General features: G+C 43.8%; 1 protein-coding gene across 4 annotated transcripts in view; it reads left to right on the top strand.

The window, feature by feature from the left end:
• Window positions 1-17,574, top strand: part of LHFPL2 (LHFPL tetraspan subfamily member 2) — a 176,020-nt gene that overhangs the window by 144,900 nt on the left and 13,546 nt on the right. For all 4 annotated transcript variants that reach the window (XM_057540090.1, XM_057540091.1, XM_057540092.1 and 1 more), the window contains one exon: window positions 174-819. In XM_057540090.1, coding sequence (XP_057396073.1) covers window positions 390-819 — 430 coding nt within the window. In that variant the 5' untranslated portion in view covers window positions 174-389. The remainder of the gene's footprint in view (window positions 1-173; window positions 820-17,574) is intronic.

The following is a 17,574-nucleotide window of genomic DNA, read 5'->3' as shown; positions in this document are numbered from 1 at the left end:
TTCTGTGGGCACGAGGGGCGCCGCCGGGCAGGGCTGCGCAGGGCGTGGGGCAGCCGTGCCGCGGGCGCGCACCGGCGTCTGAGCACCGGCCGGAGTGCGGGCGGCCGGGCGGGCAGGCGGCGGGGGCGGGGCCGGCGCCGCTAACCGCTCTCCTCCCGCCTCTCCCCCCGTAGGTGAGGCTTGCGGCCGCGCGGAGCTGCGACATGGCAGCATGACAGCCCCGGAGAGCGCTGCCCCACGACGCCGCCGGGACGAGGGAGCCCCCGAGCAGCGGCCACTGCCGGCCCGGAGCGCCTGAGCCTCCTTCCCGCGCCTTCCCCACCGCCCGCCGGGCTCGCCTGTACAGTTCACCCCGTGGCCTCCCGACTCCTGACGCCTCGAACATCAATATGTGTCATGTCATTGTCACCTGTCGCTCGATGCTCTGGACCCTCCTGAGTATTGTGGTGGCGTTTGCCGAGCTCATTGCCTTCATGAGCGCAGACTGGCTGATTGGAAAAGCCAAGCCCCGCGGCAGCGCCGAGCCCGGCGAGCAGGGCGGAGGCTCCCCAGAGCCCCACCACCCCACGCTGGGCATCTACGCCCGCTGCATCCGGAACCCCGGCGTGCAGCACTTCCAGCGGGAGACGCTGTGCGGGCCCTACGCCGAGACCTTCGGAGAGATCGCCAGCGGCTTCTGGCAGGCCACCGCTATTTTCTTAGCCGTGGGCATCTTCATTCTCTGCATGGTGGCCCTGGTGTCTGTCTTCACCATGTGTGTGCAGAGCATCATGAAGAAAAGTATTTTCAACGTCTGCGGGCTGCTGCAAGGAATTGCAGGTAAGCGTGCGCGGAGGGCGAGGGGGCCTGAGAGCCATCCATGTGTGTGCACCCTCACTGCTCGTTCATTTGCTGCCACACTTGAGGAGGACGCTCTTCTGTCCGGTTCCAGGCAGCAGGCGCGCGCTGCCCCCATCGCTCCCTTTCCCTGCGTCACTCCCCTGAAGCGAAGGAAGTGTCTGTTCCGTGCTCTCACCTGCTCCTCTTCCTTGCTTATTTCCTCGGGTTGTAAGTTGCTGGGTTTTGTTTGAGTAACTACTCCTACTTTCTGCTTTTCCCATTAAATTAACAGCATGCTTTCCGCGTCGTGCGTCCAGGGAAGAACTGCGGTGTGTGAGGCCCCCCCTGCAGCGGGCCCTGTGTGCTGGGATGAGCGTGAGCCTGGGGCGTTCATTCACAGGCAGTGAGCCTGGTGCTGCCACCCACTCTCGGCCCCATCCCCGGCCCCAGGATGATTTCAGCTTTCGCAGGCGAACAAGCTGGCTGGAAGGGAATTAGTATCAGCTGCTCTGTGTTTAACAATGTTCTGCTTTAAATTGTCTGTCTCCTGGAGACAATTGTCAGAATGTTCTGTGCACTCAGATCAGAAATTACAATCTTAACTCTTCCACTTTCTGGGAGTTTCTCACTAATGAGCTTGTTAGAAATCAGTGGAAAGAAACGTATGAGCACTTTACAGGGATCCCAGAGGGGAGGCCGTGAGCTCCAAGAAAACTTCCATGGCCACCCGCATTTTCATAGGCTGTCCCATGTGGAGTTGAAAAGTGGATCTGGAACCAAGAGGGTATCCGTCTGTCCACGCTCAAGGGACTTGTTCTGAGCAGCAGAAACACACACACACACACACACACCAGAGTTTGACACTGACACACACACACACACACACACACACACACACACACACACACCCCACACCCCCCCCCCCCCCCCAGAGTTTGAAGACATCCTCAGGAAGCAGAGGAATAGACTCTTGCTTTGATTCTCAGGAAGAAAATTCACTTTTTAAACAACCACAACCAAGGTATTTATTAATCTGAACTCTAACAGGAGAAACAGCAATCCACTTACAACCCTCACTGAAGGGCACATCCTGTAGCTGCGTTCACGGGGCTGCTGACAATGAAGATAAGCACTGAGCCTGGCATCCAGGCCTGTAAAGAAGCAGACCTCGAATGAATTAGCTCTTGCCTGCCTCATAGCAAACTCTTGAGCTCAGCAGGGCCGGCTTCCAAACAAACAGGTCAAACAGCAGTTTTTTTCCCAAACAGCTGATAAGATGATGTTTTCTGTTTCTCACACCTTAGGGGGCCCCATGTGTGTATGTGGGGGAGAGGGTAATGGGCCCAGAGAAATGACAGAGGACCTGCTTCACAGTCATGCTCTGTTTCAATGGGGGATATACTCGTGACAGATCTCAGGACCCCTCATCTCTTTATCTGCCAGGATCAGCGGTACCATGAGAGACCCAGGCACTCATAGGCACTCATGGAATTTGGGAGGCCAGGATTCTCATTTTCAGTTTTGCTACTAACTTGCAGTTTCACTTGAGATAAATGCACCAATTCTGTGGATCTTGGCATTCCTCTTCTGAAAGATAGGGAGATTGGAAAATATGATCCTATCTTAGATTTTTGATTCTGTGAAGCTCATTGTCCCCCTTTTGATTCACTTCTCAAATCTGCAGTTCATCCCCTAAGCTTGGATTTTCACTTCCCAGAAATGTTCATTAAGGTAGGTTTCCATACTGGTTCATCTTTTTCTTGTCAGAGAAATGCCTTTACTTTATCCCCCCAGGCACACAGTGCCTCGGGGGGCATGTGTATCTTACAGCTTGCTGAGGAGTGTTACCAATGTGTTACTAAAGCTTTTGAAAAGTCAAAATAAACATGTAGATGAAGGGAAGCCAGTTTACACAAATAATTAATCCTGTTGAAGAGTCCTGGTTGACCAGAAAGGCGTATTTCTGCTCAGTTTGCCCTGACTATATTTTATTTGCTTATCTTCGATGACTTAATGCCTTTATTATGAGTTTTGTCAATATGCTGTTATGCAGATCAGACTCCTGGTTTGTCATCGGTAGGAATGCTTTTCATCTTGAGAAACTTAGTGCTTTCCAGCAAAGGAATGGCCGTTTACAGTAGGGTGGGACATCTTGGGCCATACCACCACAATCGGTCTTTTGCAATCAATTTGCAGAAAATTAGATGTCTTTCAGTCTCAAAGACTGTTTACATGCAGTTTTTAATAAGGTGTTACTCCAGTGAATTTAGTCTCTAAGAATGTGGATTAGTGCAACAAGTCTTCTGGTGCTCTTGTTTGCTATTTCACATAAATGGCAAGAGTGTTCATTTTGGCACAAAGATGAGTACATATTTTAGGTATTATTCATACACTCCAGTGAGTTATTCTTGACTTTTCTCTTTCTCTCTGCCTCAGGCCTCTAGGAAGAAGGGCTGGGGAGAAGGGAGCAGTAGCACACCCAAGATGCTGGGCTGTTGGTCATCTGTCTCCCCAAAGTCTTGATTTTTCTAAAAGAAATTTTTCTCCTCATCCCCTTTCACTTATGTTCCCTATGCATACATATGGCATCTCAAAACGTCTGAAATTGCTAAAAGTTGGCCAGAGGCAGAGATTCCTGTACAGTGAGATTCTGCCTCTCTAGGGGGCCACTGATCTAAGGCTAAGAACTGAAATACAGGAAAGTGGATTCTCTTCACCTCCCAGCCCAGCAGCACCCCTCTGAGAAGAAATCATGGGAAGGATGGACTGACTGAACGCTGGTCAGCTGGCTCCCTCATGTTGGGGAGGGGAGGGGCACATCTTTGAGGGATGCTTAGTGGGCTCTTTCTCCAATAGTAGAGGTCTCCACCAGGCAGTTCAAGCCAGCATCGGTGGCAGCCGTGGCCCTTGAACCTATGGCTTAGAGAGTTGCCCCCTGGGTGTCTGAAGCAGCTGACTTGCTTTCTGTCCTCTTGGCCGGTCTCTAAGAGCATCTGGTCAGCCCCAGCCTCAGCCAAGGGCTTGCTGCAGCTGTGAGCATCAGTCTCTGCTCTCCCCACAAGCCCTCTCTCAACTCTGGATCCGTTTGACATTGAAACAAATGGTGAGAAAGGAGACTGTTGCCAAAGCAACGAAAGGATCCTTCAGAAAGATACTCAGACTGTGTTTGTTCTTACAACTCGCATTGGCAAAAATGACATTTTTGTCAAATGTAACTGGGTGACAAATTACAGGCTATCTAGTATGCCTTTACTATGCCTGATCTTAAAGGCCACAGGCTGCATAGCTGTCACTGTCCATAGTATAACAAAAACCATCAAAATCTTAGTATTTTGATTTTAGAAGTCGGGTGTAAAAGAATCTGCTGCCTCAGTGGAAATCTCAAAATTTGGGTTACTTAAAAAAAAAAAAAATGAAAATACACGTATTGACTATTAAGCTAATTCAGATAGCAGGGTTCGCCTTCAAGGCCTTACCTAATGGTGGGCACCCAGCTGACACTTCTCAAATGCTCATGTACAAATGCCCCGGCTGTTCAGTAGGCGCTCTCAGCAGCAATTAGAGCTCAAACCTCATCTGGCCCTGGATCAGCCCTGACCTCACCTTAAAGTGTCTGTGAAATGTTAACCAGTCTGCCTCATCTCTAAGCCTCAGTTTTCTTACTTGGAAAATGGGTATAATAGTAGTACATATCTCAGGGTGGTTTTGAGGATTAAATTAGATAATATATGAGAAAGGCTTCTAAGCACACATAGTAAATAGTAAGTGGTAGTAGCTATATGATGATTATTAAAGTATTTATGCTTTCTTGGCAGGTTTTAGTACATTCTTTTGTGTTCCCTACAATTGCTGCATTCTAAGGAATAGGATCTTTAGAACTGACCTTGTTCTGTCAAAACCAAATGTTAACTACATTGTAAAGTGCCATTCCTGGCCCCTTAATAGCCTGCCTTTGTTGGGACTGAAGAGCACAGAGCCGTCCTGTGGCTCCTACGGGCCTCTGGGTGTCCTCAGGCATTTTTTTAAAAGCTGAATTGATAGGAAAACAAAGAGCTTCTTCCTCTCACTCTTCCTCTGACCCGTGCATTCTCCATCCGTTCCTTTCTGGAGGCGGCTTCTAGCGGTTGAGTCCTGATTGCAGGTGGCTTCTCAGGCTCCGCTTGCAGAATAAATCACAGGCTGATTGGTCTTCACTGGGTGAGGACTCGTCCGGGACTTGGCAGAGCCAGAAACACACGTCAGTTCATAGCCCTCTGGGATTCATTACAAAAGCTGGGGAATCAGCCAGCAGGGTCGTTTTCGCCAGCTGCCTTCCTTAGGCTTTGACCTGGATGTGGTCCACAGTGAAAGCGTAGAATGCAAAGATCCAGGTTTTGCATGACAGCATCAAGCAGTTTGGGTTTGGAAATGCATGTAGGGCCCCCTTAGAAGTCTGTGGAATCCCCGGTGACTCAGGTCTGGGACGGGGCCACGGCAGTGAGCTCAGGAGTTGGCGCACTGCTGCTGGCCCGGGCCGTTCCCCTGGGGTTGCCACGAGGCTTGGACTAGCGTGTGAGCTTCTGGCCTGGCTGCCTGCTGTCTTCCAGTCCTGCCTCGCCGGCTCTGTGCTGCTTCGTGTCTGGTTGGCTCTCACGCTGTCCAGTCCTTGTAGCCCTCTGTCTGTCTGCACCGCGTTCAGCCCAGCAGGATGGCCTCAGCGAGCTGCCCCACCAGTCTGACTGGATAGATCACTGTGACGCCACCCACGCTCACTGGCGTCGCTCTCTGCAGCAGGGGGTCAGGGCCTGCTGTGCAGACTCAGTCTTCTTGGAAGTGAGCAATGATTGAGGGTGAAGGAGAACCATATGAAAAAAAGAAAGGGCAAGGAATAAAAGACGGATCTTAGAGAGAAGACAAGTGGAGGGTTTTGTCTCTGCTGCTTGCAGAATTGCTTTGTCGTAGTCCGGCACGCGTGGGGAAGTCGGGGTGGGCATGGGAGATACACCATGACTGCTGTCTGGGTCTTGGCATTCTCATTGCTGTCTTTCAGAGGGTGAAAGATAACCACGACTCAGCCTGGTCGCAGCGTCCGCTTTGACTTATCCCATGCCCTACCTGTTCACTCCCAGTGACCACGTCGGTCACTGGAGAGGAGAGAAGGAAGAACAGGACTTGGGAAACCTGGGGAGAGGGGAGGAGATTCCTGACTCTTTCGGAGACCTGGCCCCATTTTACACCTGAAAAATTCACCTTGCTTTCTCTGAGAAGGTGGTGTGACGTTGGTCGCCCGACTTCCAAATACCTTCAAAGAAAAGACGTGAGGGAAGCAGAGGGAGCATCTCCTACTTCTCCTTAGAACGAGGCACTGGAAGCTTCTGGCTGTCTAAAGGAGGCTCTGGATTTCTGGCTCTCCAGACAGATAACGCCTCCACCAGAAGTCACGTGTAACCGTTCTATGGCTGAGTCAATTTGAGTACCCCTGACGATAACGCATTTACTCATTCATCAACCTTGCGGAAAACTAAAGAATGCCAAAATGCTATAAGGCAGGCCAGAATTAAATTTCAATCCAAGGAGCTTTTATTGGATGCCCAATACATACAAAGACCTATAGACTCAGGTCTACAATTTCTTGAGTTTCTGCTCCAAAACCATATTAGAGAGTCATTGCTTTAGAAGCTGTACCCTAGAAAAGCAAAAACAAAACAAAGTATCATCATATATAAAGGGAGCAAAAGAATTCAACTGTATCATTAGAGGAGAAACAAAACTACTGCCTAAGAGCAAGTGGACCAAGCAGGCATTAATCTGAGTAAATCTAGGGACTGGGATCTCTTTTTAAAGAATCAGTTGGGAGCCGGCCTGAGCCGGCTGGCGTTTGGCGGGAGCTGCGTCCAGGTTCCTGGAAGACGCCCGGGCCGTGGGGAGCTGGGAAGGCAGTAACTTCAAGCTCTTGTGGTGGATACAGATTCTTGCTTCAAGGAAATAACACTGTGTGGACGAAAGGCTCTTGGTGCTCCAGCCAGGCATCAGGGCCGTGCCTCTGAGGTGGGAGAGCCAACTTCAGAACACTGGTCCACAAGAGACCTCCCAGCTCCACGTAATACCAAACGGCAAAAATCTCCCAGAGATCTCCATCTCAACATCAAGACCCAGCTTCACCCAACGACCAGCAAGCTACAGTGCTGGACACCCTATGCCAAACAACTAGCTAGACAGGAACACAACCCCATCCATTAGCAGAGAGGCTGCCTAAAATCATAATAAGGCCACAGACACACCAAAATACACCACCAGACGTGGACGTGCCCACCAGAAAGACAAGATCTAGCCTCATCCACCAGAACTCAGGCACTAGTTCCCTCCACCAGGAAGCCTACACAACCCACTGAACCAACCTTAGCCACTGGGGACAGATACCAAAAACAACGGGAACTACGAACCTGCAGCCTGTGAAAAGGAGACCCCAAACACAGTAAGATAGGCAAAATGAGACGACAGAAAAACACACAGCAGATGAAGGAGCAGGCTCAAAACACACTGGACTTAACAAATGAAGAGGAAATAGGTAGTCTACCTGAAAAAGAATTCAGAATAATGATAGTAAGGATGATCCAAAATCTTGGAAATAGAATAGACAAAATGCAAGAAACATTTAACAAGGATGTAGAAGAACTAAAGAGGAACCAAGCAATGATGAAGAACACAATAAATGAAATTAAAAATACTCTAGATGGGATCAATAGTAGAATAACTGAGGCAGAAGAAAGGATAAGTGACCTGGAAGATAAAATGGTGGAAATAACTACTACAGAGCAGGATAAAGAAAAAAGAATGAAAAGAACTGAGGACAGTCTCAGGGACCTCTGGGACAACATTAAACGCTCCAACATTCGAATTATAGGGGTACCAGAAGAAGAAGAGAAAAAGAAAGGGACTGAGAAAATTTTTGAAGAGATTATAGTTGAAAACTTCCCTAATATGGGAAAGGAAATAGTTAATCAAGTCCTGGAAGCACAGAGAGTCCCATACAGGATAAACCCAAGGAGGAACACGCCAAGACACATATTAATCAAACTGTCAAAAATTAAATATAAGGAAAACATATTAAAGGCAGCAAGGGAAAAAAAACAAATAACACACAAGGGAATCCCCATAAGGTTAATATCTGACCTATCAGCAGAAACTCTGCAAGCCAGAAGGGAGTGGCAGGATATACTTAAAGTGATGAAGGAGAAAAACCTACAACCAAGATTACTCTACCCAGCAAGGATCTCATTCAGATTTGATGGAGAAATTAAAATCTTTACAGACAAGCAAAAGCTGAGAGAGTTCAGCACCACCAAACCAGCTTTACAACAAATGCTAAAGGAACTTCTCTAGGCAAGAAACACAAGAGAAGGAAAACACCTACAATAACAAACCCAATACATTTAAGAAAATGGGAATAGGAACATACATATCGATAATTACCTTGAATGTAAATGGATTAAATGCTCCCACCAAAAGACACAGGCTGGCTGAATGGATACAAAAACAAGACCCATATATATGCTGTCTACAAGAGACCCACTTCAGACCTAGAGACACATACAGATTGAAAGTGAGGGGATGGAAAAAGATATTCCATGCAAATGGAAATCAAAAGAAAGCTGGAGTAGCAATTCTCATATCAGACAAAATAGACTTTAAAATAAAGACTATTACAAGAGACAAAGAAGGACACTATATAATGATCAAGGGATCGATCCAAGAGGAAGGTATAACAATTGTAAATATTTATGCACCCAACATAGGAGCACCTCAATACATAAGGCAAATACTAACAGCCATAAAAGGGGAAATTGACAGCAACACAATCATAGTAGGGGACTTTAACACCCCACTTTCACCAATGGACAGATCATCCAAAATGAAAATAAATAAGGAAACACAAGCTTTAAATGATACATTAAACAATATGGACTTAATTGATATTTATAGGACATTCCACCCAAAAACAACAGAATACACATTTTTCTCAAGTGCTCATGGAACATTCTCCAGGATAGATCATATCTTGCGTCACAAATCAAGCCTTGGTAAATTTAAGAAAATTGAAATCGTATCAAGTATCTTTTCCGACCACAACGCTATGAGACTAGATATCAATTACAGGAAAAGATCTGTAAAAAATACAAACACATGGAGGCTACACAATACATTATTTAAGAACGAAGTGATTACTGAAGAAATCAAAGGGGAAATCAAAAAATACCTAGAAACAAATGACAACGGAGACACGACGACCCAAAACCTATGGGACGCAGCAAAAGCAGTGCTAAGAGGGAAGTTTATAGCAATACAAGCCTACCTCAAGAAACAGGAAACATCTCGAATAAACAACCTAACCTTGCACCTAAAGCAATTAGAGAAAGAAGAACAAAAAAACCCCAAAGCCAGCAGAAGGAAAGAAATTATAAAGATCAGGTCAGAAATAAATGAAAAAGAAATGAAGGAAACAATAGCAAAAATCAATGAAACTAAAAGCTGGTTCTTTGAGAAGATAAACAAAATTGATAAACCATTAGCCAGACTCATCAAGAAAAAAAGGGAGAAGACCCAGATCAATAGAATTAGAAATGAAAAAGGAGAAGTAACCACTGACACTGCAGAAATACAAAAGATCATGAGAGATTACTACAAGCAACTCTATGCCAATAAAATGGACAACCTGGAAGAAATGGACAGATTCTTAGAAATGCACAAACTGCCAAGACTGAACCAGGAAGAAATAGAAAATATGAACAGACCAATCACAAGCACTGAAATTGAAACTGTGATTAAAAACCTTCCAACAAACAAAAGCCCAGGACCAGATGGCTTCACAGGTGAATTCTATCAAACATTTAGAGAAGAGCTAACACCTATCCTTCTCAAACTCTTCCAAAATATTGCAGAGGGAGGAACACTCCCCAACTCATTCTACGAGGCCACCATCACCCTGATACCAAAACCAGACAAAGATGTCACAAAGAAAGAAAACTACAGGCCAATATCACTGATGAACATAGATGCAAAAATCCTCAACAAAATACTAGCAAACAGAATCCAACAGCACATTAAAAGGATCATACACCATGATCAAGTGGGGTTTATCCCAGGAATGCAAGGATTCTTCAATATACGCAAATCAATCAGTGTGATACACCATATTAACAAATTGAAGGAGAAAAACCATATGATCATCTCAATAGATGCAGAGAAAGCTTTTGACAAAATTCAACACCCATTTATGATAAAAGCCCTGCAGAAAGTAGGCATAGAGGGAACTTTCCTCAACATAATAAAGGCCATATATGACAAACCCACAGCCAACATTGTCCTCAATGGTGAAAAACTGAAACCATTTCCACTAAGATCAGGAACAAGACAAGGTTGCCCACTCTCACTACTATTATTCAACATAGTTCTGGAAGTCCTAGCCACAGCAATCAGAGAAGACAAAGAAATAAAAGGAATCCAAATCGGAAAAGAAGAAGTAAAGCTGTCACTATTTGCAGATGACATGATACTATACATAGAGAATCCTAAAGATGCTACCAGAAAACTCCTAGAGCTAATCAATGAATTTGGTAAAGTAGCAGGATACAAAATTAATGCACAGAAATCTCTTGCATTTCTATACACTAATGACGAAAAATCTGAAAGTGAAATTAAGAAAACACTCCCATTTACCATTGCAACAAAAAGAATAAAATATCTAGGAATAAACCTACCTAAGGAGACAAAAGACCTGTATGCAGAAAATTATAAGACACTGATGAAAGAAATTAAAGATGATACAAATAGATGGAGAGATATACCATGTTCCTGGATTGGAAGAATCAACATTGTGAAAATGACTCTACTTCCCAAAGCAATCTACAGATTCAATGCAATCCCTATCAAACTACCACTGGCATTTTTCACAGAACTAGAACAAAAAATTTCACAATTTGTATGGAAACACAAAAGACCCCGAATAGCCAAAGCCATCTTGAGAACGAAAAATGGAGCTGGGGGAATCAGGCTCCCTGACTTCAGACTATATTACAAAGCTTCAGTAATCAAGACAGTTTGGTACTGGCACAAAAACAGAAATATAGATCAATGGAACAGGATAGAAAGCCCAGAGATAAACCCACACACATATGGTCAACTTATCTTTGATAAAGGAGGCAAGCATATACAGTGGAGAAAAGACAGCCTCTTCAATAAGTGGTGCTGGGAAAATTGGACAGGAACATGTAAAAGTATGAAATTAGAACACTCCCTGACACCATGCTCAAAAATAAACTCAAAATGGATTAAAGACCTAAGTGTAAGGGCAGACACTATCAAACTCTTAGAGGAAAACATAGGCAGAACACTCTATGACATACATCACAGCAAGATTCTTTTTGACCCAGCTCCCAGAGAAATGGAAATAAGAACACAAATAAACAAATGGGACCTAATGAAACTTAAAAGCTTTTGCACAGCAAAGGAAACCATAAACAAGACCAAAAGACAACCCTCAGAATGGGAGAAAATATTTGCAAATGAAGCAACTGACAAAGGATTAATCTCCAAGATTTACAAGCAGCTCATGCAGCTCAATAACAAAAAAACGAACAACCCAATCCAAAAATGGGCAGAAGATCTAAATAGACATTTCTCCAAAGAAGATATACAGATGGCCTACAGACACATGAAAGAATGCTCAACATCATTAATCATTAGAGAAATGCAAATCAAAACTACAATGAGATATCATCTCACACCGGTCAGAATGGCCATCATCAAAAAATCTAGAAACAATAAATGCTGGAGAGGGTGTGGAGGAAAGGGAACACTCTTGCACTGTTGGTGGGAATGTAAATTGATACAGCCACTATGGAGAACAGTATGGAGGTTCCTTAAAAAACTACAAATAGAACTACCATATGACCCAGCAATCCCACTACTGGGCATATACCCTGAGAAAACCATAGGTCAAAAAGAGTCATGTACCACAATGTTCATTGCAGCTCTATTTACAATAGCCAGGACATGGAAGCAACCTAAGTGTCCATCATCGGATGAATGGGTAAAGAAGATGTGGCACATATATACAATGGAATATTACTCAGCCATAAAAAGAAATGAAATGGAGGTATTTGTAATGAGGTGGATGGAGTTAGAGTCTGTCATACAGAGTGAAGTAAGTCAGAAAGAGAAAAACAAATACAGTATGCTAACACATATATATGGAATCTAAGGGAAAAAAAGAAAAAAAAGGTCATGAAGAACCTAGTGGCAAGACGGGAATAAAGACACAGACCTACTAGAGAATGGACTTGAGGACATGGGGAGTGGGAGGGGTGCGATGTGACAGGGTGAGAGAGTGTCATGGACATATATACACTACCAAATGTAAAATAGATAACTAGTGGGAAGCAGCCGCACAGCACAGGGAGATCAGCTCGGTGCTTTGTGACCACCTAGAGGGGTGGGATGGGGAGGGTGGGAGGGAGGGAGATGCAAGAGGGGAGAGAAATGGGAACATATTGTATATGTATAACTGATTCACTTTGTTATAAAGCAGAAGCTAACACACTATTGTAAGGCAATTAAACGTCAATAAAGATGTTAAAAAAAAAAAAAAGAATCAGTTGGAAAATCTAGACGAAAAATTGCAAACTCTCTTAAAATTCAGATAGAATATGCAATTGATATGCAAATAAAGTACTTTGCTATGGTAACCACTTAATTGTAGACAAATAATCTCAGAGCCCTGGATGATCTATGTTCCGATTCCAGTAACAAATCATCACGTTAAGTATGGCTCTGAATATTTATACAAGTGGTTCAGGCACTCTGATTTAAGAACTTAATGCAACGGTGGTGTTCTTCTAAGCTCTGAGGTCACTTCAGAAGTAATCTGTGCACTCTTATGTGCCCAGGCACAGTTAGCCATAGGTATGAGTTCAGTTGTTGTATAGAGGCTTCCCAGTAGCTTTATTAATTGGCCCTCAATCTCATTTATTAAAAGATAGCCCCCAGTACAGATGAAACCTAAAATACACATATTGAGAAAATGAAGCCAATATTTAAAAACTTCAAACCAAAATACTCAGTGGCTATATGTTCAGAGTCGAGAGGCCAGCCTCAGGGCCCTAGTGTTGAAAAGGTGGCACCTGCTTTGTTGCAGGAATTATTTAACATTATCTGGACCCCAAAACTTTAGCAGGCAAGAAATTTACTTACTGTTCTGAAAATTTCAGAGCTCAATAACAAAATTTTTTAAGTGTCTTTTATTCTGCTATGCACTGCATTTGATTTTGGGGCGGGGGGCAGCTTACTTTGAATTATGAGTGTATTTTGGTTAGAATCAAACAGGAGCTCTTTCTAATCCTACATGTTGGATGAATAATTTATCAAGAAATAGTTTATAAAGTTCTTCCAGTTGCATAGAAACAGTTTAGGAAACACCTTCTCACTTGGAATGCAAAGTAAAATTTTATCACTAACTCACGGGAAGGAATAATCTGACTAAATTAGTTTGTTAGGATGCATTTTAACAGGTAAGAGTTAAAGTTTTAGAAACTGCCAGGAAAGTAATTTGCATATAAACATGAATCATTGCTGAGAAAGGTTTAGGGAGGCTTCAGCGTGGGAGAAACTGCATCTTTCTTGTGGATTGTTTCCCCACATATTCTAGGGGCATCTGACAATTCTTAATTGATGGTCATTAATTTTGAGAAATTGTAACAGAAACTTCCTCTGGGGGGCTTGGCTGTAAGGTCTTTTTATGACAACTATGCTCTGATTGTCTTCCAAAGAATTCTCTTTATTGCTTTGTCATCCGTTCTCCACCCACCACCCTGGAAGAGTATTTTTCTTGCCAATTATAATTCTATGGAAGTGTTTTTAGTAGAAAACAAGTACCCTACTAGACTCCAGGGAGACGGTATAAGCATTAATACAAGCTTTAAGTAAAAAATTACTGACACCAATCCTTCACTTTTCTTCTTCCCCTCAGAAAATCTTGTTGGTTAAAAACCTCTAATGTTATTGATCATGTACTAAAATGACATGTAGATATAATCTGCTCTGTAAAGACACTGGTTATCAGCTGAAAACCCTTTTCATTACCAGTGACCTCCCATTTCTGACCTCCCATTTCTGATCTGGCCTTCAAAGCAGAGTTTTTAAATGTCAGTTGGGCCCAGTCTAGCTTGTCCATAAATCCTTGAAACTTTAAAATGAGGTGCAGTGAAAACTCTTTACCTTTTTATTTATACAGTAAACAAACAGGCTTCTTAGAAAGATGTCCCCATCCTAACACACACACCCCAGTGGCCTCTCACTGCCTTTGAACAAGGGGCGGGTCCATTCTACTAAGGTTTGTCGACTGAAAAATAAAAAGAAAAAAGCACAACGTGAGAGTTGTAAGTTAAGTTTTATTGGGGGCAAAATGAGGACTATAGCCCAGGAGACAGCATCTCAGATAGCTCTGAGGAACTGCTCGAAGAGGTGGGGGGGAAGGTCAGTATATATGTGATTTTGGTGAAGGGGGTACATGCAGTCAGACACACATTTTTTGCAGAAGGTTGCTGCTAGTCTGGTGAAGGTTACTGCTAGTCACGAGGAGAAAATGTCTCTGTTAATGATTTTAGTGCTTTTCTAGATAAGAGAAGATGCAAGAATTTGGGCTCATAAAATCTTCTCCTGCAAATATCTATCTGAAGGCCTGCCTGTTCTGCCAGTTTTCCCCAGAACACAGAGTGCCTCATTCCTGATCTCCACCCTGAACTCCTCTCAGGGGGGGTTGAAGGTCAGCGGCTGCAGTGGTTTGTGACTTAGTCCTTGTAGAGGCAGATGGCAAGCGCCAATTTTTAGTTTCCACCAGTCCTCAGCGAAAACGAGAAAAATAAGGACAATGTTGTAAGATTTCGTAGTGCTAAATGTGTTCAATTTAAAGAACTGTCCTTTATTCTTAGATTACATCCTTTACCCTTTTTGTGTTAAAATACCCTTTTTTATGAAATGATAATGAGAGGAGATAACGGTTATTTTTAGTGTCCTTATATTAGCAAAAGAAAAAATATTGACCTCCTCGTAATTTTTCTGGAGATTTTGCTCGTGTCTGAAGTCCAGAAGCTTGGGAACCACTGTTCTAGAATATGAGCAAGGGTGTGGATTGTGACTTTTTCACAGCTCTCTAACGTTCAGAATGGGGCCTGCTACATACACACTAGGTGCTCAGTGAATGTTGTTCACTGACAGAAACATAGTCTGTTCTGTGCTCACTAATCCGTGCTAGAAACTGTGAGTTTCTAGGCATTTGGAAAGAGTAAAGGATGTAGTAAATGCTGCTAAGTCTCAATCCTAGCATGTACTCTGCCCTCCTAGACAGAGCATAAACAAATGAGTCATCATCCAAAGAACCAATAAGAATCATTTCAGAACTGGCAGTCACTAAAACCAAATTCTGTTTGGGTTTTGTAGAATAAATCTTCAATGAAAATTTGAAAAGCCTTAGTGGGCAAAGTGATTTCAAAAGTAGAGATTAACCAAAGGTGGCAGTTCTTGGGCAGAACTCCTTGATTCATGGTATAACTAATACTTTGTTATATTACTCTTATTTATAAATACTGTTTGAATACCCCTGACTCTGAATGGCTAACTGGCATTTGGTACTGAGGGTAGTGTCTTGGCATCTGGAGAAGTCAAGCAGGCTGGAATAGCATTGTTAATTTAGCTTTGGGGCTTGGGAGGCAAGGACCAGAACTCTTCTTGGGTAGAAGAGACCTGGGGGGCCCCATCCTGGAGTCTGTAGTTGTCATAAGCAAGATTTCATGAGAGCCTGATGCCTTAGATTGAGAGCAGCATCCCCTGAATGTAGACATTGAGACAAGCAGATCTCTTGTTAGCACAGGATTAACTAAAACCTACTGCGTACAGGTAATGGTGAATGGTGCAAGGGTTCAGGGTTAGGAGGAGGTCAAAACAAAGATCCTCAGCTCTGTTCTGTGAATTAAGAAAGGCTACTTGGAGGAGGCGGGATGGTTAAACCATGGCCCCGGCTGCTGGAGGAGGGATGTAATTTGGGGGCTGTCTGAGAATGTTCTCAGTGCTCGATTTTGTCTAATCAGCTACAGATGTCTCTCCTGGAAAGTTCATAGGATATGGGTTTTTTGTGGACCATTTTGTGTACGGCATTAGTATTCTAGGTAGATGTGCAGTTTCAGATGGTTCTCAAGTGCACAGAATCTCAAAGACTAAAATGTAAACAGGTTATACGGCTTACATTTTCTCCCTCTGGTCTGATGGGTTTTGTGCTTTATTTCCAGTTTTCTGCTCACACAGATTCTTCAGGAGAGGACATCATAGCGAACATTATGTTGGTTTGACCTGTTCGTAGGTTTTCTTTCTAGAAGTTTTTTTTGGCCAATGGCAGCCACTCCAAGGTGACATCTATATTGCAGTAAAGGAGGCTGATGACACTCAGATTGTAATGCAAGAGAAGGGGTGGATGGAAGTTCTTTATCTTGCTGTTGTCTTGCTATGGGGTTAGCAAATCAACCTGCCTGAGAATAGGTGAGCCTTTATTTTTGTGCAGCCTTCCTCTCCCCGTCATCCCCTTACAGCATTCCTGTGGTTTTTTCCACTTGAGAGCTGTTCGTCGTCATCTGCTCTCTAACGTCTCGTAGGTATATGCAAGCCAGCTTTTGAGGATATAGCAACCTCCCCTCTTCAGCTGCACAGATGCTTTTGTTTTGGAAGCTAGTCTTTGGTGTGCAGTAAAGCAGCAGCCTGGATTTGAGTCCCAGCTCCACCACTGATTAGCTGTGTAACCTTACTTAATCCCTCTGTGCCTCAGTTTCCTCATCTGTCAAATGATGATATTAATAGTACCAACCTCAAAAGATCCTCTCACGGAGAGAACTCTGATTTGAGTTATATTTAAAGTGCTTAGCCAGTGCCTGGCACATTGTAGTGCTTAGCACTTAACTGCTGCCGTTGTTATTATAACAATTATCATTATGATCACTAAAAGGTTCTAATCACCTGTAGAAACTTCCAGCTTTAAAGTCTTAGTTGCGAATGTGTAAAATTGGGTGAGAGTGTTTATAGCTTAAACTCCGTGTCATCTTTGCTTGGAATCTCCCATTTTTACCATAGAAGATCTTTCCAAAATGTTCTTCCAAAAATGAGAAGACTAGAAAGGAAATGGGAGTCAGCAATGACACGTGCAGTTGGTCGACAGCACAGTATGTGTAGAGGGCTGTGCTGGCTTTGGGGTGGAGATGGAGGTGGCAGCCGAGGAGCAGAACACACCCCCCACTGCTGTCCAGTTTATAATCCAGCGGGAGTTCATCTGAGCCAAATGTACGTACTTTGAGGCATCTAAGAGACCTTGGAGCCAGTGCTGTTCTATTATGGGACAAATGCATAGTATGTCACAGTAAGATTCCTAGTTTTTACTATCATTGTTCTGGATAATTTTCCAGATAGTTGGTTAACCAGTTACTTGTAATTTTTTATTTAAACTTTTTACCCATGAAATTCTGAGTTGCCTCTCTTCTTGAAAGAGTGTAGGGGACCTAGTTCAGCCTTGCCTTGGTGAGTGAGAATGATCACTACAGGCTGCCTCCAAGGTCCCTGCACAGGAGGAGTACACAGGTTCATACTGTGATCTTTGGAAAGAGAACAGCTTGATGGCAAATTCGTTGGTCTGACATGGTGCCCTCCTCAAAGCACAGTCTTAATAATACCTGACAGTTTGCC

The sequence above is a fragment of the Balaenoptera acutorostrata genome, chromosome 2 (assembly GCF_949987535.1).
Source record: "Balaenoptera acutorostrata chromosome 2, mBalAcu1.1, whole genome shotgun sequence".
Lineage (NCBI taxonomy): Eukaryota > Metazoa > Chordata > Mammalia > Artiodactyla > Balaenopteridae > Balaenoptera > Balaenoptera acutorostrata.
Note: the sequence above shows the minus strand (reverse complement) of the source record. Positions and strands in the feature narration are given on the sequence as shown.